The 27,336-nt window shown below is 36.9% G+C and overlaps 4 protein-coding genes and 1 non-coding gene across 5 annotated transcripts; 1 reads left to right on the top strand and 4 right to left on the bottom strand.

Moving 5' to 3' along the window:
• Positions 1-481: 481 nt before the first annotated feature.
• LOC109184412 lies at positions 482-2,275 on the bottom strand. Its single transcript, XM_019334411.1, has 2 exons — positions 1,735-2,275; positions 482-1,436 (listed from the first exon to the last, which is right to left on the bottom strand). Exons 1-2 carry the CDS (start codon positions 2,215-2,217, stop codon positions 666-668), a joined length of 1,254 nt encoding a protein of 417 aa, XP_019189956.1. The 5' UTR covers positions 2,218-2,275; the 3' UTR covers positions 482-665.
• A 4,177-nt stretch (positions 2,276-6,452) lies between these two features.
• On the top strand, positions 6,453-6,524 carry TRNAT-UGU. The gene has a single exon. It is a non-coding gene; the product is annotated as a tRNA-Thr (tRNA).
• Positions 6,525-7,674: 1,150 nt separating this feature from the next.
• Positions 7,675-11,829, bottom strand: LOC109184426 (zinc finger A20 and AN1 domain-containing stress-associated protein 5-like). The gene is made up of 2 exons (XM_019334428.1): positions 11,567-11,829; positions 7,675-8,086 (listed from the first exon to the last, which is right to left on the bottom strand). Exons 1-2 carry the CDS (start codon positions 11,827-11,829, stop codon positions 7,675-7,677), a joined length of 675 nt encoding a protein of 224 aa, XP_019189973.1.
• Positions 11,830-14,162: 2,333 nt separating this feature from the next.
• LOC109184425 (zinc finger A20 and AN1 domain-containing stress-associated protein 5-like) lies at positions 14,163-14,603 on the bottom strand. Its single transcript, XM_019334426.1, has one exon. The coding sequence runs from the start codon at positions 14,601-14,603 to the stop codon at positions 14,163-14,165; it is 441 nt and encodes a 146-aa protein (XP_019189971.1).
• A 4,396-nt stretch (positions 14,604-18,999) lies between these two features.
• Positions 19,000-19,434, bottom strand: LOC109184424 (zinc finger A20 and AN1 domain-containing stress-associated protein 5-like). Its single transcript, XM_019334425.1, has one exon. The coding sequence runs from the start codon at positions 19,432-19,434 to the stop codon at positions 19,000-19,002; it is 435 nt and encodes a 144-aa protein (XP_019189970.1).
• Positions 19,435-27,336: the final 7,902 nt, after the last annotated feature.

Here is a 27,336-nt window from a genome sequence, read left to right as displayed (position 1 = left end):
TGTAATTTTCGGGAGAAATGTATGTTTGGTTTAAGTCCTTCAATTCAATTCACTCAAACTTAGAATCAGTAGAATCAAATATTTATTAATAATTATATTGAAATGAATCATTGTATACGAGAGATAGGATAGATGATAATGGGATGTCTAACTGTCTAAGTATTATTTGTACATGTATATATATGTGGATGGACCAGCTACTCTACTTAGTGACTTGCTTCTTTTGTATATATGAATAGAATCAAGTTTTTCACTTTACAATTCAATCCCATCTCTCTTTTATCTTTTTTTTTTTTTTTTTTGAATGCTACTGATTCTATTACATTGTAGTATCTGTTCAATCATCTCTCTTTTATCTACTTTAATTAAAAAAAAATACTTCAAATAATCTACCCATATCCTATGTAATTTTTTTTAAAAGTCCGGCCAAACATAGTACAAGGTATATACCCTTTGATTTACTAAAAAACTTGTAGTAGGTACACACCTTAAATAAAGAATCACCAAAAGGTAAATCAGTTGTGATCGCGATTCAAACCAAAAAGTCAGTTGACAGCTAACACAAAGAGCACAACTTGACACTCAAGTGAATTGTAACTTAAAGCTATCTGCTAGATGAAACTCGCATTATAACTTTAGTCGATAAAGAACTACGAAAAGGTAAATCAGCTGATCCCGAGGCTACAAATTTCGGCCTCGGGAGGAGCAACCCATGAAGTGGTTTTCCCTTTCATCACCTCAAAGTCGTTAACACACCGTCCAAAATCCAAGCTCTTGACCCGCTTCCTAGCCGAAGCCAGCTTCTTACCAACCCCTCGATCAAACAGCTTCTCCCACCCCTCCTCCCAATCCGCGTTGGCATCGCAAAGCCGCAACGTGTCATTACCCCAACCGCTCCAACCCCACCCGTCCTCAAGCCCGCCCATCACCGACCCAACGCACGACCCGCCGCAGAACGGCGTGCACGGCTTACATTTCGCGCCGTTCAACGGACTCCGGCTAAAAATCTCCGCCACCGGCACGTAAAACGGCGACGACGGAGGGAACTCATACCTATGATTCGTGACGACGCAGAAGGGGACGTGGCGAACCGAATACGAAACTTTCTGGGTTTCCAGTTGGGCCTTGAATGCATTTTCCGAGTTCAAGAGCTTATATCCGGCGGCGTCGAGCTGGGGGATTAGGGACAGGCGGGAGAGAGCCGCCGTTGAGGTATTGAAATCGCCGATGCCGAAACGGTCGTTCAATCCCCGGTATGATGAACCGGATGGGACAACGTACCGGCCCGGAATGAAGTGGTCTTCCCTGAGGGAACCGGACCAGTATCCGTCGACTCGGGTCCGAATAATCCAGTCGTAAGTGAAGTTATTCTTACGCTGGTGGTCTTCAATCATTGTCAGGCAACCTTCTACCAAGTTGAAATACTGTAACAAGCCCTGTAATATTAAAATGGAAAAATGGAAAGAAACAAAATTAATTAATTTTAAAAATAAAATGTTAATTATAGGGTGTACGGTAAATAACTGTTAGCTGATAGTTGTTAATGAGTTTGACTAGTTGATAACAATTAACTGATAGCTGATTACATATAAAATAATTTTTTTAACATTTTGATTGTTTAATCCAGTTAAACAGCTAATAGTATACAAATAAACCAAAATTAAGTCCCTCCACAACATTTTATATTTACATAAAATATGAAAAAGAATAAGTAATAATTAATAATAAGAATACCTGAATGCCATTGGGCGAATAGGCCGCCGTGAGAACTCGCCTTCGCGCCTCGGTCTCGTCGATCGGCGTGGGCTTAAAGATTTTCACGGCGGCGATTCTAGGGGCGGATTTGAGCAGGGAGAGCTTGTACGCATTCGAATCCAAAGGACTGTGAAGAAAAAGGTCAGAGTTGGGATACACACCGAGAATATTCTGGATAATGGACGGCCCGGTGAGCTCGAACCTCCGCGCCCCACCTACCAAGCAAACGGCGATCCTGGAGCGCCTCAATGTCGTCGATTCATTCCCAGGCGGCGGCGAGGCAAAACCGCCAAGGATCGACCGGACGGCGGCGGAGAAGGGAGAGAGGGAGGCGATGACGAGCAGAAGAGAGATTGGGAAGAGAATGAGCAATAGTAACCTCCGATCGAGATCCCACGCTCGTCGCCTCAACTTAACAACAATTCTAGGGTTTTTCAGAAAAGACGACAACGACATCGTCATCGTCTCTGGTTATTAAGCCAGCTTGGGGATTCACATATTCTAAGGTTTTGAATTTTAATTTGTTTTTCCGTTTGGTTCAGCTATAGAGTAGGCTGTGGTAGTTTACATGCAGTCTTATTTGACTATACTATACAATGAAAATTTTGATTTTCTAAATTAATTATTATATTTATATATACTATTTTTAAATCTTAACAATTATAAATTTTTCTTTTTTTGACAATACAATCAGGTTGGTCAGATTGTTGACTTGATAAGTAAAAAATTACAAGTTTCGATAACGTTCAACGAGACACTCTTATTGCCCTTCTTAGTCCTAAACTACTAAGGCTAAAATGCGAGTTTATCTATTGCACATTCAAGTAGTAATAACAAATTCTTTTCGTCATTAAAAGAAGGGAAAATGACACTTTTTCCCCCTATGTTATATACTTATAGCACTTTTTCCCCCTCAATTATTTAAGTGGCTCTTTTTCCCCCTGAAATGTTAAATGGACATATTTACCCTTAAAATAAATATTTCATTTATTTTTATTCTCCAATAAATTATTACTATAATTTGGTTCAAACCAGATACTATAGTAACCAAACCAAAATATTCCAATTACAATTTATAATCAAAACGCGATATTTAGAGTTTATTAAAATCGCGAACTGGAATGGCCGGTTCATGTTCCGAACTGAAAAAATAAAATACATTTATTGTTGAATTTAAACTATTTTAAAATAAAAAATAAAATTTTAAAATAAAGACGGTTCAAAATCACGAACGGGATCCGGAACCGCCGGTTCATGATCCAGTTTTTTTTTTATTCTTAAATTTAATAAATTGAAATCCAAATATTGGGTTCTAGATCTGAATCATAACTGAAAACTTTTAATTCGATTGCTATAGTGTCTGGTTCAGTTCGAACCGAACTGTGGTAATCGCTACATATACGCAATAATTTGTTGGAGAAGTAAAATAAATAAAATATTTACTTTAAGGGTAGAAATGTCAATTTAATATATTAGGGGGGAAAACCACCACTTTTAAAATAATTGAGGGGGCTAATGTGCTTACATAAATAATTGAGGGGGAAAAAGTGCTATAAGTATATAACATAGGGGGAAAAAGTGCCATTTTCCCTTAAAAGAAATTATAACTTTTAAAATTAATTTCCTAACTAATATGGTAACTCAATTAATTCTCACACTAATTAGGAATCGCAATTATTCTTATTAATGCCTTTCCTTTCTTTATTAATATAATTTTTAGCATCATAACAGGCAGGTTTGGATCTTGTTTGTTATACAATGAGTGAGAAGTCAATTGAAGCATGTGCTCTATCTTAACTTGAGGATTGATTACTACCATAATTTTTTTTTTTTTTTATCAAGTGACATGACATTTAGTATGAGTCTGATACCAAATTGACCTTTTAACATGATTCTGATACCAAATTGAAGTATATGTTTCATCTCAACTAAAAGTTTAAATTGATAGTTGGATTGTATAATTATATGCTCAACAAAGCCATCCAGATCCACCATTGGTGCATGGTTTATCGATTCCCATGAAGTGCATCTATCTATCACGTGCAGTTTAAATTTAATATTCAATATAATAATCTTTTTATGATTCACGAGAAATTGAACATACATCAGATTTTGTGCATTAAAATTCGGAACAAAATACTACATATGTACAAGTAGAACATAAATAAATATCTACACATTTTAAGCGTAGTCCGAGGGGGGATTTTTTTGTCTAGAAATGTTATATTGTATGAATATATTATATTTTTCCTTTTGCAAAAGATGCTTAATTATTATCGGCAATCACGGCATGATGAAACACTAGAGTATTATACGTGCGGCGAATTGAAGTGGTCCTAAGCTCGGTCGTGTGGAAGAGGAGAAGATGTTTTCAGTGGCAGTTTTCGATACGATGAAAGCCATGATGGTTGTGTTTAATTTGAAAAGTCATCAACTATGATACATCATCAAGAAAATTTCAATTTTGGTCATATGACTATAAGCTAAGGGCTTTGTTAATTTCAGCACCTGACTTTCAAAAGCGTCAATTTAGTACCTTGACTATGCAATTTTTTTTTAATCAATTTTGGTCACTCCGGTCAAATTGCCGGTCAAATTTCACCGGAAAATTTTAAGAATTAAAATAATGAGGGTATTTTAGTCATTTCACATCTCTTCCTTCTTCTCCGGCGAATTCATCTTTTTCGGCGAATCCGTCGCAGCAGCACACCTCAAAATACCCTCATTATTTTAACTGGAAACTGCGCTCAAAGATGGGATTTTGGGCGGCGGCGGTGGAGTGGTTGTAGTCGGGAAGAAGCTTAGTCGGGGAAAATGATTGAAGAGATGTGAAATTACTAAAATGCCCTCATTATTTTAACTGTTAAAATTTTTCGGCAAAATTTAACCAGAGTGACCAAAATTGATAAAAATTGCATAGTCAAGGTACTAAATTGACACTTTTAAAAGTCAGGTGCTGAAATTAACAAAGCCCTTATAGTCATATGACCAAAATTGAAATTTTCTCTATATCATCTTTGTGATGACGACTTTTTAGCACTTTCTCTTCCTTTTGGTCAACTCATTTTAGGTTGAATTATATTACGGAGTATTTTGCATTGTTTGGGGACCTAATTGTATTTTTTTTTAATTTAATAGCCTAATTACATTTTGTTGTATAGTTAATGATCTATTTGACCCTTATTTTCTAATTATATGATATTTTCCTTTCAAAATAAACTTTAATAATTGATTTTTTTTTTCCTTTCATTGCCTCTCTCCTTCACATTAGCTAGATTGCGAATTGCCTAAAGAAAAGCCATTTTTAAGAATGCTCTAATAAGATTTTAGTAATAACAAATTTGTCACTTTCTAAGAATTCTATTAGTGATTGTAAGTGGGGATATAATTAAAGTCCATGTTAATGGTTGGATTGAAAGGTACAAAGGGAGATTGGTTGTGAACGTAAGGAAAGGGGTAAGGGACAGTATAATACAATATAATTTAATTTTAATCTGGAGGGTGTGGTTGAGTGGAAAGGACTCATCCATTCTTAACCAAAAGTCAATGGTTCGATCCATTTTTGGGAATGGAGCAGCCTTACGGGCCGGGTTAGATGGATCATTTCTGCTGAGTCTAATTCAATGGAAACACCACACCGCTTGCCGTTCTCTCACCGGAGATCCCAACTCCGCTAGTCGCCACCGCGTCTCTCCTCAGCAACTCCAAAGACCGGCGGTGGCAATTCAACGAGCTATCCCACCCAAAAGAGGTGCCTATTTAGCGAGCTGTCCCACATAAAAAAGGTGCCTACAATTCAGCGAGGGGATTAGTCATTGTGTCCATACTCGGAAAAAAAAAGTTTTTTTGGAAATCTAAATGAGAGGATCGGATAAAAGGCATTTAATGCTATCATCCAAAATCATGGAACTTTATTAAAGACCTTTTAAGGAAGATCATCTTATTTCATACGAGAAAGAACAAAAAGAGCTGTTAGACAAATGCAACTTGTCTATCACCTAGAAGTCTACATACATGCAAGACAAATTGGTGATAAGTAGAGCAATTCTTTTTTACTAAAGTGTGCTTATGCACGGATAGGTAACGATCATTGCACTATGGATATTAAGTTGCCCAAGTTAAGAGATATAGTAATAGATTTTAAGAAATTATGACAGCTTTTGGACGGCTACCAATAACTGAGTGACAATGGACAATATTCGTTGGCACTCATCCCTCCTCATCTATAAAATGAGGATCTCAAGCTAGCTAGCTTAGAAGAAAAATATTGGTTGTAAAAAGTATTCTCTTGTGACCAAGTGTTTAAAGCTTTGCTGCTACAGCAAGTCTTATAACCTAAATAGGAATCAATTTGATTCTTTCAAGTCCAACATACAAAGAAAACCATATTTCAAGGTGAAGGAAGTTGGGATTATTATATTGCAGATCAACTTAGCTAGCTAAGATAGCAAGGTCACTTCGTGAATGACCCTTGGCTAGCTAGCTCTGGTTAAGCATTGAAGGATAGGATCGAATGACTTTGTGGTTGACCTCTGTCTCAAGGACTGTCAATCGGTAAAAGTTGTAGGCTTTAATTCATTCGGCTTTGTATCTGTGTAACCAAAGTGAAATCCTCTTTGGATTTAAGGAGAAAAGTAGAGTAGAAAAATTTTCTAAAACACTATAAATATCTCTCTATCTCTCTCATACATAATGTGGCCCCTATAGCTCAGTGGTAGAGCGTTAGTCTTGTAAATTGAAGGTCTGTAGCTCGATCCTACATGGGGGCAAACATTAATTGCATTGCAACAAAGTCAATACTATTACACAAGCAGCTATAAATATCATCGTGGAGTCTTGTTGTAACTATCAAGAGAGAGTCAATACTATTACACAAGCAGCTATAAATATCATCGTGGAGTCTTGTTGTAACTACCAATTTTGTCTACACAGAGTCAATACTATTTTGCAAGAGTGGTTGCTAACTTGGTGCCTAATTAAGGCTTTGGTCCAATGGATTGGATAAAAAAACTTACAATGGTATGATAGGAATTTTGAAGCCTAACTTCTCGTCATTATAAATATTAAAACACATCATTTTTGTATTACGACGAAACCACATACAAATACATAAGAAAATAGAATAAGAACATACATACTGTGATTTAATATAAAATTTTGACTTTGATTAGAATATTAATTTGATAAACACTCCTTATTAAATTTGACTCCTACAAAAAGATAAGACCATCTTGGTTATATTATAATAGAGTTAATACCCAAAATCGTCCTCGACTATAGTGGTTTTTCTCAATTTCGTCCTAAACGACTTTGGTGACCTAATATCGTCCCAGACTTTTGTGTTTCGCTCAATTTAGTCCTCCATTTGTTTTTTCGTCAAATTGGTGTTAAATAAAGGGACAATTCAGTAATGTCAATATTGATCTCTCTTTACTTTCAACTTGTGAAGTGCGAAATTCCTCTTTCTTGTACGAATTACACCCAGAATTACTCCCGGACCTGCAAATCAAATTTTATATTCGCAGTTTTAGGAGTAATTCTGGGAGTAATTCGTAAAAAAAAAAGGATTTCGCAGTTCACATGTCTATGAGTAAAGATATGTCAATATTAAAATTACTGAATTGTCTATTTATTTAACACAAAATGGACAGAATAACAAATGAGGGACTAAATTGAGCAAAAACACAAAAGTCTGGGACTAAATTGAGCGAAACACAAAAGTCTGGGACGATATTAGGTCACCAAAGTCGTTTAGGACGAAATTGAGAAAAACCACTATAGTCGAGGACGATTTTGGGTATTAACTCTATTATAATACTTATCAAAATGATAGAATCAATCAATATTTCTAATAAATTCTTTACAAATTAAACGACCAAACTGTTTACATATAATTCCTTTATGCTATATTGACTAAAGTTAAATCCTTTCCGGCAACTTGTCAGCAGTGATGACCGGATTTTCCATAGCCAAAATCTTACGTCCTAAAGCCTTGAAATCAAAATCGCATTTGTGTTCTTCCGGGAAGCGATGACGCCCACAAAACGTTCCTCCACAGCGGAACCCAAAGCTCATCAACCCAACCTTCTTCTTGCAGCAGAAACACCTCTTACTCTTCGTCGGCGCCACCTCAAACTCGGCGGCCAAATCGGCATTTGCGGATGAATCCTGCGGCGTTTTGCATGGTGACGATGTGAGAGTAACGGCGGCCGACTTGGCAATCTCTTCTTTCAGATAGTCGGCGTAGCACTTGGAACAGAGGAACTTGTTTTCCGGGTGGCCGAAGAAGCCGCAGCCGCGGGCACATTGCCGGGGACTTGTCGGCTGGCAACTTTGTGAAGTGTGAGTCCGACATGTTTGATTGATCTCCTTCAATTCCTCTTAAATCTCTACGAATTATTGAAGAATGTTTGTTTTTGAGGTATAGAGGCTAGCTAGGGCTTGGTATATATAAACTGAAATACTCGGTATTAGCTAGCTAAGTAGCTAGTATAATAGTACTCCGTATGCCTAGGCGCGAAATAGGAATGGATTATTTAACTATTCATAAATTATTACTCGGTATTAGCTAGCTAAGTAGCTAGTATAGTAGTACTCCGTATGATTCTCGGTATTAAAAACACAAATCACTCACCTTTAAGTACACAAATTAAACCACGCATCTTAAGATAAATAAGTAAATAAATATATAGATACATAGATACATAGGGATGAAAATGAGTCGGGAGAGTACTACATCTATCTATCACCCGACACACCACATACTTTCTCCACCTACCACCTTCCCCGACCTGTGGCATTGGAAATATTTTAGTACACATTTTATTAAATGATGAGACATATGATTAAGTGTTGTTGTTGGTGTTATTGTTATTATTTTGTGATGAGGAAAACCCACATGCACTACATAAGGCCACGTTGAGCACAGGGTAAACCATGCTCCAGCACAAGGGAGGTTAACCATACTAACAAGAAGACCATATGTAGGACTGTGCATTGGACGGGTTCTGGCGGATCCGATTTCAGAACGCCTAAATCGTTCGGATTTCGGATTGACATATTACTCCCTTATCCATTTATTTTATAGGGTTCAACTCATCGGATATTTGAATGTTGGATTACGGACGGTTGTGTTCGGATTTCGAACTGAGTCGGATTGGATAAAAAATACAAAGAGAAAATTTCAATTTTGGTCCACTGACTATTGGAGTTGTGTTAATTGCAACACTTGACTTTCAAAAATGCTAATTTAGTACCATGACTATGCAATTTCTATCAATTTTGGTCACGCCGGCCAAATTGCCGGCCAAATCTCACCGGAAAATGTAATAAGTCAAATAATAAGGGTATTTTAGTCATTTTACCCATTTTCTTTCTTCTCCGATGGGAACCTCCATTTCCGGCGACCGGCGACGTTCTTCTCCACCTGTTTGGCCTGCTGTGTTTGAATAAAAATGGCGTCATGTTCCACCTATTCGGCCTGCCAAGGGATGGCAAGGATTTAGATCTAGTGGGGGAATCAACTTAGATCTAGGTAAGGATTTAGATCTAGATCGGGTTCCCAAGAGGGGGCATTAATATACAGACCCTGTGATAAGTAAATTGATTGATTGAAGTGATGAAATGGGATTGCACCATTCCCTCCAGAGAGTGGTGTGGATGAGCCTGATGCAGCAAGAGGACTTGATATTGGTGATGGGGACATCCTTCCATTTAGGTGTTGAGGTGACCTTGGATGTAAAAGAGGGCTCCCAATCGGATGAGAACCTCCATTTCCGGCGACCAACGACTTCTCCAATTCTCTTAAAACGGCCGGAAAAGAGAAAATAAATCAATATTCCCTATTACTTCTCCCTCTAAAACACTCCGACTTCTCCAAATCCCCAGCTTCCACAAAATTGAAACAACATAGCTCTCATCTAAAAGACTCATAAAGCTCGCCACCACAGCGCCATGGAAGCGAGAACAAATCTCCAGCTCAAACCAGAGCCGCTATCTCCACCGGCCCTCTTTCGGTGTGGTTAAAGCAAATGAATCATCATCGAACATCAGCTAGAAAGAAAATTAATGGTCTAACAATTACATTAAAAAAAAATGTGAAACCTACGAGAAAACGCAAGAATCCACGAAAATTGAATACGATCTGCGTGTCCATAGGTATCAATAAAACGGATTTGATTTCGCATCGTTTCGTATCTCCTCTGCTACTGCTGGTCTGAATCGGAGACGAACGTCGCCGGTCGCCGGAAATGGAGGTTCCCATCGGAGAAGAAAGAAAATGGATAAAATGACTAAAATACCCTCATTATTTGACCTATTAAATTTTTCCGGTGGGATTTGGCCGGCAATTTGGTCGGCGTGACCAAAATTGATAGAAATTGTATAGTCAAGGTACTAAATTAGCATTTTTAAAAGTCAAGTGTTGCAATTAACACAACTCCAATAGTCAGTGGACCGAAATTGAAATTTTCTCAAATACAAATTAAGTATTAAATAAGTAAATCAGCAAAAATTGGTTTAAGTAAAGCTAAGTTAGCTAACTTGCTAAGTAGTAAGTACTAACTACTAAGTAGTAACTACTAATTACTTAACAACTTACAACTTAAAAATTAAAACTCATACAACTTAATGAACTTATAGACTGAACATACTACAAAACTTTAATTGCATTTTTCAAGTTTACAAAAAATAGTTCAGCATTCAGGTCTGGAAGTCTGCAACAGCAAGTCAGCGAATCAAGTCTCAAGCAATTCAGCATTTCTTATCCTCCTGCTTAAGGTGCAAACTTAAAACATAGTTAAATAACATTAAAAAACTGAAAAGAATAACTGTTAACATTTTTGCTCAGAAACTAAAATAGGCTTAGATTGTTGTGTTTTCATATAAAATTAAGATTGGGAGGAAATTGCTTCTAAAGTTTTGGAACAAAAACCAAAACTTGAGCAACATACCATCCCAAAGTCCTTTGATTCAGACAAAGGTGGAAGCATCATCATAGCCCATAAAAAATTAATAGGTAAAAGAGTAAGGTAGAATCAAAGTACCAGATCAGATTTGGCTAACATATGCAAACAGGATTCATAAACGAATCAAGGCAAAATGCGACAACACATACTGAACTGATATTGTTATACCTTTAACCTGTTATTGACTCAAGTGGAAGGGGCCAAGGATTCAAGGCAGTAACAAGTTAATTGTTGCCAAGCCAATGAAGTCATTGTCATGTACTTCTAAAATTCACTTACATAATTGAATTCATAAGTCAAAACTCATAACAAATAATGATAATCTAATCTTCTAAGAGAACAGAATAACAGCTAAATATAAAAATGAGAGCAGAATGAATGAACATTACTGCAATGGTAGGTAGGGAAGTTCCAGCACTCTTAGCTCTAGTAGGCAACTATGCAAATCAAAAAGACAAAAATACATAAATTAAAACAGTAAAACATAGTATTATTTAATATTTTAAATACAAAGTAATGAAAGTTTCAATTAATTACCTTTTTCAAGTCTTTCACAATCATCAATATTTTCTTCAATTTGTATTGATTGATTTGGTAATCTCAACCAATCTTGTGTACAAATTAAAGCTTCCACAATCTTAGGAGTTAAAGAACTCCTAAAGGGATCTAACACTCTACCACTTGTAGAAAAAGCACTTTAAGAAGCCACAGTGGATATTGGAATTGCAAGAATATCCCTTGCCATTTTTTAGAGAATGGGCAGTCTCTTAGAGTTCACCTTCCACCATCTAAGGATATCAAAATCATCATTGTCTTCCACAACAGCCTCACTCAAATATAGCTACAGCTCAATCTGTCTAATGCTTCCACCACTCTCCAACATTTGCCTTTTGAGTTCACTTTTCAACCTAGATTGTGGCTTTGTAGTAGCACTAGAGTTCACTGTCACTGGTTGAGAAGGTTGGGCAACAGCAGCTGGTTCAGTGCTTACATTCACAGAGTAAGTGGCTGCATAATCATTGAACAGCTCAACCAGTTCAGATTGGACCATAGAAAAACAGTCTTTGTCTTTATCTTCACCATAAAGTTGAGTAAACTGGGCAGACATATACTCAACTTTATCTCTAGGGTTCAAAATATTGGCAAAGAATATCACACAGTTCTCTTATCAGCCCGATCGAGATGGAAGCGATGAGCAGAAGAGAGATTGGGAAGAGGATGAGCAATAGTAACCTCCGATCGAGATCCGACGCCCGTTGCGTCAACTTAACAACAATTCTAGGGTTTTTCAGAAACGCCGTCGTGGTCGTCACCGTCGGGTTATTAAGCCAGCTTGGGGATTGACATATTGTAAGGTTTTGAATTTTAATTTTTTTTTTCCGTTTGGTTCAGCTATAGAGTAGGCTTTGGTAGTTTGCATGCAGTCTTATTTGACTACTATATCAAAGAATACATTGAAAATTTTGATTTTTTAATTAATTATTATATTTATAGTATTTTAAAATCTTAACAATTATAGCTTTTTAATGACAATACGGTCAAGTTAGTCAGATTGACGACTTGATAACTACAAAGTTATAAGTTTCGATCACTTTCAGCCGGACAAGCCAATCTTATTGGCCTTCTTAGTCTGAGTGCAGCTATGCAAGTTTACTTAAGGCACACTCAAGTAGTAATAACTAATTTTGGTCGTTACTAAACAAAATTATTACGTTTAAAATTAATTTTGTAACTAATATGGTAACTCAATTAATTCTCACACTAATTAGCAATCACAATTAGTTTTATTATTGTCTTTCCTTTCTTTATTAATATAGTTTTTAGCATCATAGCAGGTTTGGATCTTGTTTGTTTTACAATGGGTGAGAAGCCAGATCCACCATTCGTGCATGGTTTATGGATTCCCATGAAGTGCATCTATCACGTTCAAGTTTAAATTTAATATTGAATATAATAATAATCTTTTTATGATTCACGAGAAATTGAACATCAGATTTTGTTCATTTCTAGAAATGTTATATTGTATGAAAATATTAGCATTTTAGCATTTTCTCTTCCTTTTGATCCTCTCATTCGGAATGAAGCATTCTCAAGGAAAGGGGAAATGAAGAAGAGTAGTCCAGAAGAAGTCTTTTGGAATTTGGAGGGTGTGGTTGAGTGTAAGAGACTTATTCATCTTGGTTTTGGGAATAGAGCCGCTTTAAATCTTCAGGTCAGCTGTCCCACCCGAAAGAGAGGCCTACAATTCAACGAAGGGATTAGTCACCGTATTCGACGGGGGAAACCCTGGTTATACCCAAAAAAAAAAAAAAAAGTATTTTGGAAAACTTTCAAGCTGAAGGAAGTTGGGATTATTATATTGGAGATCAACCTAGCGAGCTAAGCTAGTAAGGTGACTTCGTGAATGACCCTTGGCTAGTTAGCTCTGGTTAGGCATTGAAGGATAGGATGACTTTGTGGTTGACCCCTATCTCAAACCGGTAAAAGTTGTAGGCTTTAATTCGTTCGACTTTGTATCTGTGTAACCAAAGTGAAATCCTCCTTGGATTTAAGGAGAAAAGTAGAGTAGAAAATTTTTCTAAAACACTATAAATATCCCTCTATCTCTCTTATTCATAATGCGACCTCTATAGCTTAATGGTAGAGTATCAGTCTTGTAAACTGAAGGTTTGTAGTTTGCTCCTGCATGGTTTCTAGACTTTTAGCTTGGGGAGGAAACTAAATTCGTATCGCGAATAATTGAGAGATGATGAGTAAATTATGAGTTGGTTTATCAACTATATAATGATGATTTCACCTTTTTTACACATCAACTTCCATTTTAATTTTTTGATGACGAAGGTAACTCTCAGTCATTATATATCTAATGGTGTGCACTGGATAAACTCAACTTTGTGATTCTAACCCGCAAACGACCACAATGAGGTAAATCAACTTAGGTTGTTCATAACTAATCGACTTAAACTAAGAAGTTCAATAGATCATTTATATTACGAATAAAACGCGGAAGCTTTTTGTTACTAAGATGAACTTTAATTTCAATTTTGTCTACACTATCAAACATGTATTGAAAAAGTAAAAAATAAAAAAAATTCCTCTTGCAAGAGAGGGGGCTAACTTGTGCCTAAGGCTTTGGTCCAATGGATAAAAAAATTTCATTTAAAAACCTACTTACAATGATAGGGTAGGGGTTCGAATCCTAATTTCTCGATTATAAATATTAAAAAACTAAAACACATCATTTGTCTATTACGACGAAACCACATACAAATACATAAGAAAATATAGAATAAGAATATACATCCTGTGATTTTAATTTGATAAATACTACTTATTAAATTCGTAATACATATCAAAACGATAGAACCAATATTTCTAATAAATTTTTTACAAACCAACAAACTGTTTATATATAATTCCTTTATGCTATATTGACTAAAGTTAAATCCTTTCCGGCAACTTGTCACCACTGATGGCCGGATTTTCCATAGCCAAAACATTACGTCCCATAGCCTTGAAATCAAAATCGCATTTGTGTTCTTCCGGGAAGCGATGACGCCCACAAAACGTTCCGTCACAGCGGCACCCAAAGCTCATCAACCCAACCTTCTTCTTGCAGCAGAAACACCTCTTACTCTTCGCCGGCGCCACCTCAAACTGGGCTGCCAAATCGGCATTTGCGGATGAATCCTGCGGCGTTTTGCATGGCGACGACGTGAGAGTAACGGCGGCGACGGGCAACTTGGAAATCTCCTCTTTCAGATAGTCAGTGTAGCACTTGGAGCATAGGAACTTGTTTTCCGGCAGGCCGAAGAAGTCGCAGCCGCGGGCACATTTCCGGGGACTTGTCGGCAGGGAAATTTGTGATTGTGAGTCCGACATGTTTGATCGATCTCCTTCAATTCCTCTTAAATCTCTACGAATTATTGAAGAATGTTTGTTTTTGAGGTTTAGAGGCTAGCTAGGTCTTGGTATATATAAACTGACTGAGATATTCCGTATTAGCTAGCTAGTATAGTAGTATGATTATAGGAATCCTAGTCTGGTTCGAAATCGTAAATTAGTAGATATGTTGTTTATAGGATTTCCATATTGGCGTAGGAGTAGGATTGTTGTTTGGATATATATATATATATATATATATATATATATATATATGGGAAGGGTTCAGGTGCGGTAAAAGTTTCGCGTGCGGTTGACGTACTTTAAGGATTAAAATCTAGATCAATAGCTCAAGTCAATGAAAATTAAAAAAAAAAAAAAACCGCGTGTCTAAAATAAAGAAGCATAAGCAAAAAATGACGCACAAGTGATACAAAGACGCACCTTCAGTGTTATAACAACGAACCAAAGTGTTAAAATGGCGCACCTTAAGTTTTGTTCAAATGTTTTGTTCTTCAGAGTCTCAGCAAGGGGTCTGCCAGACCCCTTAGTTCAAAAGTTTTATTCTTGAGGATTTGAGCTACTCGTGACTTCGACCCCTTAGTTCAAAAGGGAGAAGGGTGCGCGGGCAAGGAGTGCCCGTTACCCTCTGTCGCATTCTGTTCGGTTCAAGATTTGAAGAAGAAACACGATATGATGCACCTTAAGCACGAAACTCACGCACCTTATACACAAAAACCACGCGCCTTAAGAAGAAAACCCATGCACTTTAAGTTTTAACAAATACTCACATTAAGCACACAATCCACGCACCTTAAGCACAAATTAAAACGCACGCAACTTAAGAAGAAAAATCACGCACCTTAAATTTGACCTAGATGCAAAAATTACTAAATTGTCATTGCATTTTTTTTAAAATTTTGATAATCCTGGACGTTGATTTAAGCAATATCTATGACTAAGATTTTACCGCACAATCGCACCAGGACGCACCAACCGCATTTGAATCTAATTATATATATATATATATATATATAATTTAGTTCCAGTGTGGGTGGCCTTCTCAGGTGTGGTTGTTAAGGTGCGAGGTTTTCTTTCTTGAGGTGCGTGAGTTTCTTTCATAAGGTGCATGATTTGTATGCTTAAGGTGAGTGAGTTGTTGAAACTTAAGGTGCGTGGTTTGTGTTCTTAGTTGTTAATGTACGTGGTTTTTCTTCTTAAGATGCGTGATTTATATGTTTAAGGTGCGTGAGTTGTTGAAACTTAAGGTGCACCATTTTAAAACTTTAAGTGTGTGCTTTGTGTTCTTTAAGGTGCGAGGTTTGTGTACATAAGGTGCGTGATTTGTATGTTTAAGGTGCGTGAGTTGTTGAAACTTAAGGTGCGTCATTTAAAACCTTAAGTACGTGGTTTGTGTTCTTAAGGTGTGGTTTGTGTACTTAAGTTGCGTGGTTTGTGTTCTTAAGATGCTATGTTTGTGTTCTTAAGGTGCGCCATTTTAATGTTTAAGGTGCGTCAACCGCACCGGAAGTCATCCCCGCACCTGAATCCTTCCATATATATATAATGGGAATATATAAATAAATAAGTAAACAAATAATCACTAAAAAAAGAAATTAATTACATTTGTGTATGCAACTATAGGGATGACATTGTGTCGGGAGAGTACTACATCTATCTATCACCCGACCTACCTCATACTTTCTCCACCTACCTCCTTCTCCGACCTACATTGAAAATATTTTAGTACACATTTTATTAAATGATGCGACATATGATTAAGTGTTGTTGATGGTGGCGTTATTGTTATTATTTTGTGATGAGGAAAACTCACATATATAGTCACATGCACTACATAGGGCCAGAGTGAGCACGGGTAAACCATGCAACAACACAAGGGAGGTTAATCATACTAACAAGAAGACTCTATGCGATTGCTGCGATCAATTCAAGAAGGTTTTGGCAAGAATCAAACCCATAATTCATAACCTTATAGTACGAGAATCATGTTCCACCCACATGACCACCCATTTCAAAATAATGTTATAATTATTTAATTCACATATCATGATTCTTTTTTTTTTTCGTTGTTGTTGTTGTTGTTGTTGTGAAACCATGATTCTTTACTAAATTAAAGGAGAATTGACATTTTGAGTCTCCCACTCCGTCATGGTGTGAATTTAATCATATCATTTAATTATTTGTGGGTACATTTATTCTTTATGTTTTTAGAAGGATGACAAATTAAACTAACCCCTTGATTTTAGGGTTTTAATAAGCACTAGATGCATCGCTTCAACTAAAACTTATAGGGTGTTTGGTTGGAATGAGGGTGCGACCAATTCTAGTTAGGCTTCATCAACCATCTCACTGAAATAAAGCAACTTAAGAAGGAAAAGCTTCGAAAGGAAGGGTTTCGAAAGAAGGCGGTCGAAATGAAAGGGTTCGGAATCAAGCATCCTCAAGGAAGGGGGATATGAAGAAGAGTAGTCCAGAAGAAGTTTTTTGGAAATCTAATGAAAGAATAAAAGGCATTTAATGCTATCATCCAAGATCATGGAACTTTATTGAAGACCTTTTAAGGAAGATCATCTTCAGAAGAAGCTCATACAAGGAAGAACAACACGAGCCATTAGACAAATGCAACTTGTCTATCACCTAGAAGTCTACATACACGCAAGACAAATTTGTGATAAGTAGAGCAGTTCGTTTTTACTAAAGTGTGCTCATGCACTGATAGGTAAACGATCATTACCCTATGGATATTAAGTTGCACAAGTTAAGAGATATGTCAACGGATTTTAGGGGATTGTGGCAGCTTTTGGACGGCTACCACTTGTTGAGTGGCAATAGACAAATTCAAATTTCAATTTGGCACTCACCCCACCTCATCTATGAAATGAGGACCTCAAGCTTAGAAGAAAAAGATTTATTGTGAAAAGTATTCTCTTGTGATCAAGTGTTCAAAGCTCGCTGTGCTGCTACACCAAGTCTTTTAAGCTAAAAAAGAATCAATTTGATTATTTCAAGTCCAACACATACAACCAAAACCATCTTTCAAGCTGAAGGAAGTTGGGATGGGAAATCAACCTAGCTAGCAACGCGACTTCGTGACTGACTATTGGCTAGCCCTGCCTGGTTAAGCATTGAAGGATAATATGACTTTGTGGTTGACCCATGTCTCAAGGACTGTCAATCGGTAAAAGTTGTACGCTTCAATTCATTCGGCTTTGTATCTTTGTAACCAAATACTTAGTGGAATCCTTCTTGAATTGAAGGAGAAGAGTTGAGTATGAAAGTTTTCTAAAATACTATAAATATCTCTCTTATTCATTTTCATTATATTACTTTTACGTATAACTAACCTCATCATAATTAATACACACTATCACTTCGAAATCGCAAAACTTAGCTACATTTTTTTATTGGAAAGCTTCAAGAACTTCGCTGCAAGAAAACTTGTTTCCTAGATTTGATTTGCAAATTCAAGCTCATTTAGAGCTATTTCAAAAAGTTTAAAAATACTCAAAAGTCTATTCAATCCCACCCCCCTCCCCTCCCCTCCCCATTTCTAGATTTTTAACTTGCTTGGAACCAACACTTAGAAACTAAATTTGTATCGCGAATAATTGAGAGATGATGAGTAAATTATGAATTGGTTTATCAACTATATTATGATTTCACTTTTTCTACACATCAACTTTCATTTTTCAGATGACGAGGAAAACTCTCAATCACTATCCGATGGTGTCCACTGGATATACTCAATCTTGTGATCCTAACCAACAAACGACCACAAGCAGGTAAATCAACTTAGGTTATTCATAACTAGCTAACTGCCTTAAACCAAGAAGGTCAATATGTCACTTATCTTAAGAATAAACTGTAGAAGCTTGTAATTGCTATGATCAACTATCACTTTTGTCTAACGATGTTTTTCACTATCAAACTTGTATTAAAAAAAATCCTTTTGCAAGAGAGGTTGCTAGCTTGGTGCCTAAGGCATTGGTCCAACGAATAAAAAATACTCCGTATCATTTAAAACTTACTTACAATGGTAGAGTACAGGTTCGAACACTAACTTATTTTCATTATAATATTAAAAAACTAAAACACATAATTTGTCTATTATGATAAAACCACATACAAATACATAAGCAAATAGAACAAGAACATATATACTGTGATTTTAAAATAAAATTTTGATTAGAGATTATTCATTTGTATTAAAAAAATAATAATAATAAAAAATCATTACTCATTAGATTCCACTCTCAAGGAGAGATCAGATCTTCTTGATTACATTAGAATACTCTCATTAAGATCAATATTTCTAATAATTTCTTTACCAGCCAAACTGTTTACATATAATTCCTTTATGCTATATTGACTAAAGTTAAATCCTTTCCGGTAACTTGTCTGCAGTGATGGCCGGATTTTCCATAGCCAAAATCTTACGTCCTAAAGCCTTGAAATCAAAATCGCATTTGTGTTCTTCCGGGAAGCGATGACGCCCACAAAACGTTCCTCCACAGCGGCACCCAAAGCTTATCAACCCAACCTTCTTCTTGCAGCAGAAACACCTCTTACTCTTCGCCGGCGCCACCTCAAACTCGGCGGCCAAATCGGCATTTGCGGATGAATCCTGCGGCGTTTTGCATGGTGACGACGTGAGAGTAATGGCGGCCGACTTGGCAATCTCTTCTTTCAAATAGTCAGCGTAGCACTTGGAACAGAGAAACTTGTTTTCCGGGTGGCCGAAGAAGCCGCAGCCGCGGGCACATTGCCGGGGACTTGTCGGCTGGCAACTTTGTGATTGTGAGTCCGACATGTTTGATTGATCTCCTTCAATTCCTCTTAAATCTCTACGAATTATTGAAGAATGTTTGTTTTTGAGGTTTTGATCGAGGCTAGCTAGGGATTGGTATATATAAACTGAAATACTCCGTATTAGCTAGCTAAGTAGCTAGTAGTACTCCGTATGATTATAGGAATCCTAGTTGGTTCGAAATCGTAAATTAGTAGATATATGTTGTTTATAGGATTTCCGTATTGGCGTAGGAGTAGGATTGTTGTTTGGATATATATATATATATATATATATATATATATATATATATATATATATATAAAGGATCAAATGATAACATTTCCCCACATGAGAATTGTGAGCTAATTTTGGCCCTTGATTTTGTGTTATCTATATGGTGGTGATTTTTTTAGTTATTTATGATTATTTGTTTGGATATATGTTTTTTTTTTTTTTGAGAATAAGAATTTAATGTATTAAATCAGAATGAAGAATGTCAACAAGATAGTGAGGAGGATCATCAAACCATTCCCCGCAACCTGACATAGAAACGGCTTCCTGGGCAATTGCGTGGGCAGCACGATTGCTTAGCAAAACAGAAGTCTACTACATCTATCGTGGAAGCAACTTCTTTAACATCATCAACAATAAAACCAAAAGCTGAATGAAAAGAGTCTGAATGTAAAGCATAATAAAGTAATTGGGAGTCAGTCTCAACATCAACATCTCACATGGCTGTATTCTCTATCCAACTAAGAGCCTCACGAACGGACACTGCTTGGGCCACCTCAACGCTATACTGACCCAACATGCGCATTCCTTTTGCTGCCAAAAAACAACCACCATTGTAACGAAGAATCCAGCCTAAACCCATTGTTTTATTCATCATCTCATTAAAAGCCGCATCCGTGTTTAATTGCAACCGGCCTATAGCTGGCTTCACCCACTTTGTCAAATCAGTATGCACCAGATGGTTTTCGAATACTTACAGGGATATTTAGGATAATATTAGTATCACGATCATCAAACACGTCCTTGACGCATTCTACATCCCATCCTGAACCTTGGTTATTAAATAAAGAAGACACAGGGGCCTCCCTAATTGAGTCATGCAAAGTCGTATGCACATAAGGGTCATCAGCAGGAACAAGCCATGGATCACGTCCAATTATAGTGTTGTTACCATCCCCTACACTTCTTCTGCATCCTTGTTGAATAACATTTTTGGCCTCCAAGAACCCTCTCCATATAAAAGAAGGTTTGCTCCCAATAACTGCATCAAAGAAAGAATAATGAGGATAATAACGACCCTTATAGATCCGGGCAACAAGTGAATCCCGGTCTAGTAATGAGTCTCCATGCCTGCTTTCCTAGTAGCGCAAGGTTCATTTCATGTAATCTTCGAAACCCCATTCCTCCTTTCTCCTTTAGCCTGCAGAGTCCATTCCAAGATTTCCAACGAAGCCCTTTTCTGCTAGCAGTTGTTCCTGTCCACCAATAACTATTCAAAATTGATTCAATATCTCTGCATAAGCCAATAGGCAACAGAAACACCATCATTGCATAACAAGGCAAGGCTTGGAGGACATTCTTTAAGAGCACTTCACGTCCTGCACGGGATAAAAATTTAGAATTCCAGCTGCGAACACGGTTTAACACCTTCTCTTTTAGAAACCCCAATATTGCTTTTTTATTTCTTCCCACCAAAGAAGGCAGTCCCAAGTCAGTCAAGGAGATACAACTGGGAAATACTTGTTTAGATGTATTTATGTAGGGCTTGTTTAGTAATTATGGGGTTATATTTATAATCTAAATATAATTATATTTTGATTTTAGGGGTGTAATTTTGGTAGGATTCTATCGTACGTATCTTATATTTTCAAAATCAAAATATAATATGCCTTCGGGTAATATGCATGAGAACTATAGACTAATTATATTTTGATTTTATGCATGATTTCAGGCTCCATTTGTGTGCATTTCATTTGCCAGTTGTGTGCATTTCAGGGGTGTCGTCATGCCACTATCGATTCTAGGTGTGGGCACTTCTGGATCCTTTCATGCGACTCAGTTGTGTGCACTTCTGGCATGTGTTTTATGTGCACTCCCTATGTGCGTTGTGTGCAAATATACCTTGTGGTAATGTGCACCTCAGTGGGTCTAGAATGTTTGTTGTATTTGTGAGTACCTTACATATTGTGTGTGCATTTTCATTGTTGGATGGTGACAGATTGTGTGCAAATGTTGCACCGTAAATATTTAAAAAAGATAATGTTAGGTCATTAGTCAAAGAAGAGATATTCTTGGTCATTTTCTTAATTACTGGTTTACTGCATGCAAGTTACACACATGAAGACAAATTTGCCTCTTAGACAAGTCTTACATGGAAAGTTAACACCTCATTAATTATGTGCAATTTGTATGGACCATGAATATATGGTACATTTTTAATATACTAAAGGTACATTATTTGTGTACTGAAGATACATTATTTGATATTATTTGATAGTATATATAAAATAATGTACTTTTAGTACTAAAATAATGTACTTTTAGTACTAAAATAATGTACCCTCAAATAATGTACTTTTAGTATAAAAATAATGTATCTTTAGTATATTAACAATGTACTTTTTATTTATGGTCCACACAATTGTGTGGACCATGGTCCATGCAATAATGATTGGCTAAGAACTATTGTCATTTAGGTAAGAATCATTGTCATGAATGATATTACAAAAGATATCATTAACATGAATAGATGACTAATGATAATTTACTACATTAGGCTAAAATCCTACACCAATTATTGATATTCAACAATCTGAATTTTGAATTTTTATTGTGTTCAATTTTATTCTAAAAACTAGCATAGACTTCTTTAATTATGATTTTTGGATGTTATTTTATCATTTTATGGAGGTTATAAATTGAAAATTTTTAGTTTGTTTGATGGATTGAATTGTAGGTTTTATTTCTTTCATATATAAGTTAACTTTAAATTTTAGTTTTTTTTTTAATATATTAATAGGTTTAGCGGGTTTAAACGGATTTCGTGTCATATCGTGTCGACACGATCCGCAATTAGTTAACAAAACGTAGCTATTGTGTCAACCCGTTAACAAATCATGTTCGTGTTAAAAATTTGAACCCGTTAACCTCAACGTGTCATGTCCGTGTTTAGCCTTATCGTGTTCGTATCGTTATCGTGTCGACCCGTTAACGAACTTGTATACACGAATTGTCAGGTGACTCAGGTCTAATATATAATGCAGTCCTATAGTACCACCTACCCACGTGTACTGGACTACTGGTTCATGTCTTCTCATTTACTTTATTGCATATTCGGAATGAGATGAAAAGTGTTTGAACAAAGGGAAAATTTCTGATTAGTTTCTAATTGTCTTTACAACAAGGTTTATATACACAATGTAAAAAAGGGAGGCAAAAGCAGTTGAAATAAACCAACAGATATAACAACTCTAGCTACAATTTTCTAATTGCTGAATGATGAGATGCTGCCAAGTGGCTTCAATCTGGTTGTTCTCCTGAAATCCCCCCACAAGCTGGATTGTATAGATCTAACAAGCCAAGATTGGAAATGTAGCAGTTAAAAGATCTAGGACAATGAGTCTTTGTGAAGGTATCTGCTAATTGGTTTTCAGAAGCATCATGGAACAATCTAATGAGGCATTTTTTAACTTCCCCCTTACTAAATGACAGTCAAGCTCTATGTGCTTTGTCCTCTCGTGAAATACTAGGTTTTGAGCAATAGCAATAGCAGATTTGCTATCACAATATATAGCTACTGCTTCTGTGTTCTTAACTTCAAATTCTGTAAGGAGGAAAGATAGTCATTGGACTTCACATGTTGTTGTTGCTAGGGCCCTATACTCGGCTTCTGATGAAGACTTTGAGACTGTAGGTTGCTTCTTAGATTTCCATGAGAGCCTTGCCTAAGAAGATGCAGAAACCAGTGACAAATCTTCTTGTATCAACACATGCTCCCCAATCTGAATTTGAAAATGCCCTTAGCTGTAAATCTGAATTGGATGGAAAGAACAATCCCTGGCCAGAAGCACTCTTCACATATCTCAGCACCCTATGTGCAGCTTGTAAATGTAGGTTGGTAGGTATATCAAGAAATTGAGATAATTGTGAGTAGCAAAACTGATATCAGGCCTTGTGATGGTCAAGTAGAGAAGTTTATGTTGGTCCCGATAGAATGAGATGAGAGTCTAGAGGGGGGGGGGGGGGGGGGGGTGAATAGACTCTTTTCGTTAGAAGCCCTAAACGTCACCTTTCGGTGTCTTGACGCAGCGGATAAGATAGATTCGTTTTAAATACTTTGCACGAGTTTGCGTAATTAGACAAACTTTCGGTAATGATAATGAAGAAATGATATGAGAGCAAAATGAAAAGCGTAAGTAAGGAGATAAGTAGGACACGAGATTTTATAGTGGTTCAGCCAATGTTGCCTACTCCACTCTTCTTCCACAACTGTTGGAAGGATTGCACTATCACTCTTAGTACAATTACACAAAGATTTCCTTGATCACTAAGCCGGAGAGCCTTCGTAGGTTTTTCAACTCCTCGAGTTTACTCCGCCTCTATCAACTTCTTCTCCTGAGTTGAGGTTGGTAGAAAATGATTTCTTGAATTCTCCAACGAAGAGATCTTGACTCTGAGATATGATAGCTTCAAACTGATGTCAAGACTTCATTGAGGTGTAAGACAAGTGATTCTCCAAGTAACTTAACACCTCAAAAACTAGTTCACAAAATCTTTTTGTAAATCGTAGACGTTTCAAGAGCTTTTGTAAGTGAGTAAGTCGAGTGATAATGAACCAGCACCTTCTTAGTTGATGAAGGTGAGTTTATATAGGTGATGAAAATCCATCCGTTGGAGGGAGATGAAATTTTCGAACCTTTTAACCATTGGACAAGGACCGGGGAGCTTCATGCATTAAATGCTCCATTAAAGAGGTTGTACCATGTAGCCGTTGAAGGTATGGAAAGCATTAGGGTTTTGTCCTTTAGCTCCAAGAGATAGTACATCTTCATTTAATGCTTCTTGAAAAGTGAGTCCCATAAAATGAAGTCCTTATTGTCCTAGGATGTTGTCAAATCAGACAGGTGAAACATTCTTCTCGTTGTTGAAGAGAAGTAATGTTTAATAAAGATCGTCTTTTACAAACACTGTCCTTTCGTGTTTGTTGACAACTCCTGCTTGACTCTCGTTGTTGTTCTTCATGTCTCGTGTCTTCTTTCGCCTTAGAGATCCTAACATCTAGTCATAACTCATCTTCGTGTGTTTGTCTAGCTTAACACGAATTACAAAAGAGTTATGGCAACTCTCGTCTAGGACGAAAGTAGCGAAACAAAAACAGCTAATGGTTAGGGGTCTACTTTTCTACATTACATTGGTATCATCAAAATCCTAATACAATGTTCCTAACAGTTTACTAACAATTTTTCTGTACTGGCTGTTGTCCTCAAGAAACTCACCCTCATCTTTGCTTAGTTTGTGTGAGGAAACTGTAGGACGGTGGACAGGCTTTGAGTTAGTGAAACTAGTGTCTTCAAGAAGTTCAATTGCATACTTCCTTTGACACACTGAAATGCCTTTCTTTTGTCTAGCTACCTCTAAGCCAAGGAAGTACTTTAGAGGGCCTAGGTCCTTTATCTGAAACCTTATATTGAGCTGACTTTTCACTTCATGTATAATCTGCAAATCAGCACTAGCTACCACAATGTTATCTACATAAACCAATAAGGCTACAAAGGAGTCTTCTTTACCTCTAGTAAATAGGGAATTGTTAGCCATGGCTTGGTGAAATCCCATGTCTTGTAAGGCAATGCTCAACTTGGTGTTCCATTGCCTACTAGCCCGCTTCAAGCCATATAAGGACTTGATTGGTCTACACACTTGTCCCATTTTATTTCCTGAAAACCCAAGGGGTAGTTGCATATAGACTTCCTCTTCTAGATCTCCATTTAGACATGCATTATTTACATCTAATTGATGAAGATGCCAGTCCCTTGCTGCGGCAACTGCCAACAATGTTCTAATGGAGGTCATTTTTGCAACTGGACTAAAGGTGTCTAGGTAATCAACTCCAAGAACTTGGTTATAACCTTTTGCCACAAGCCTTGCTTTGTACCTTTGTATTGTGCCATTAGCCCTATGCTTGATCTTGTAAACCCATTTGCAGCCAATGGGCTTCTTGGAATGAGGTAAATTCACTAACTACCAAGTATTATTTTTCTCTAGGGCATTGATCTCATCTTGCATGGCCTTTCTCCAACACTCATGCTTGGCAGCTTCTTGGTAGTTCTTGGACTCAGAATGAAAAGTGATGTTCATCACCAAGGACTGAACATGTGGTGCCAATCCTCCATAATCTAGTACTTTGCATATGGGATGTGGAGAAGTTTTTACTTCTACATTCTGACAGACATATTCTTTCAGGTAAGCAGGAGTATTTCTGTGTCTTGTGGACTTTCTGGTGGCCTGTTGATGAGGAGCCTCTGTTATAAGGGAGTGTGTATTATTGGGCTCACCAGACTCAGGAGTGCCATTATGAGGAGAAGGCCAGGTCTGTTCAGTCTGGTTGTTCTTCTAATTATGTGATTCACCTGGTGGCTGTTCAGGGGCCAAGTTATGATGAATATATAGGTCTGCTCACTGATGCTACTGTCTTGTCTTTGAGCATGAGAAACCTCAGGAATTTCAAGAGGTATATTGTCCATTGTAGTAAGTATAACTTGAGAAGGCCCATTTTCTAGATTATCAGCTTGTTGGAAAGGAAAGACCTGCTCATAAAAAATTACATCCCTGGATATATACAATTCTTTAGAGACAAGGTCATAAACTTTATACCCTTTTGTGTCACTTGCATGGCCAAGGAATATGCACTTCTTGGCTTTAGCATCAAACTTAGATCTAGGCCCAACTATAGTAACATAGGCTAAGTAACCAAAAACTCTCAAGTGTTGGTACTGAGGGATTTTCTTGATCAAGACCTGGTAGGGGATCTGGTTGTTGATGGCAGCAGATGGAAGCCTATTAATTATGTAGGCTGCATGTAGCACACATTCACCCCAAAAGTGATCTGGCAGATTGGCTTGAAATTTGAGAGCCCTAGCAGTTGAGAGTAGGTGTCCATGTTTCCTTTCCACCCTACCATTTTGTTGAGGTGTGTATGTGCAGGATGTTTGGTGCACAATTCCTTTATGTTTGAACAACTCAACCATGTCAAATTCCATCCCATTGTCTGACCTTATACACTTCACACTTGTTCCAAACTGATTCTCCACAATGTTGCAAAACTCAGTGATCAATCCTCTAGCTTCATATTTCACTTTCATCAAGCAAACCCATACAACTCTGCTATGATCATCCAAAATTGTAAGAAAATAATGGTGGCCATGAATAGTAGGTGTTTTGTAAGGCCCCCACATATCCATGTGCAACAAATCAAAACAATTAAATGATATAGAATTACTGGACTGAAAAGGAACTCTTTTCTGTTTTGTAAAATGACAATTGTCACAAACCAAATCTTTATTAACATGAATCATAACTTCTAATCCTTTCAAGAACTGAAGTTTGGAATATGATGCATGCCTTAACCTAGCATGCCATACAACACATTTGTTGGCAGCTGAAACAGAATTACATATATAATGTGTAATAGGAAACACTAAATGATATAATCCACCTTGCAGCTCAGCCCTTCCAATCACCTTGCCAAGGATAGCATCATATATGATGCATTGATTAGAGAACATCTTTATAGCATAGTTATAGTTCTTAATGAAACAGCCTACTGAAATCAGATTGTAATGGAAGCCATGACATAGAGCACATTATGCAAGGTAAGATTATCTGATAAATAAACTGATCCAATGAGGTAATTGC

Source organism: Ipomoea nil, unplaced genomic scaffold (assembly GCF_001879475.1).
Source record: "Ipomoea nil cultivar Tokyo-kokei standard unplaced genomic scaffold, Asagao_1.1 scaffold1262, whole genome shotgun sequence".
Taxonomy (NCBI): Eukaryota; Viridiplantae; Streptophyta; class Magnoliopsida; order Solanales; family Convolvulaceae; genus Ipomoea; species Ipomoea nil.
This window is presented reverse-complemented; position numbering and strand designations above follow the sequence as displayed.

Bases quoted from the DNA above. Each gene is read 5' to 3' on its own strand.
- LOC109184412 (XM_019334411.1), bottom strand. From the start codon at position 2,217: ATGACGATGTCGTTGTCGTCTTTTCTGAAAAACCCTAGAATTGTTGTT. The intron at 1,437-1,734 runs GTATTCTTATTA...TTAATATTACAG, and splicing joins ATTCGCCCAATGGCATTCAG to GGCTTGTTACAGTATTTCAA.
- LOC109184426 (XM_019334428.1), bottom strand. From the start codon at position 11,829: ATGTCTGCCCAGTTTACTCAACTTTATGGTGAAGATAAAGACAAAGAC. The intron at 8,087-11,566 runs GTAGCTATATTT...CACTTCACAAAG, and splicing joins AGCATTAGACAGATTGAGCT to TTGCCAGCCGACAAGTCCCC.
- LOC109184424 (XM_019334425.1), bottom strand. From the start codon at position 19,434: ATGTCGGACTCACAATCACAAAGTTGCCAGCCGACAAGTCCCCGGCAA.
- LOC109184425 (XM_019334426.1), bottom strand. From the start codon at position 14,603: ATGTCGGACTCACAATCACAAATTTCCCTGCCGACAAGTCCCCGGAAA.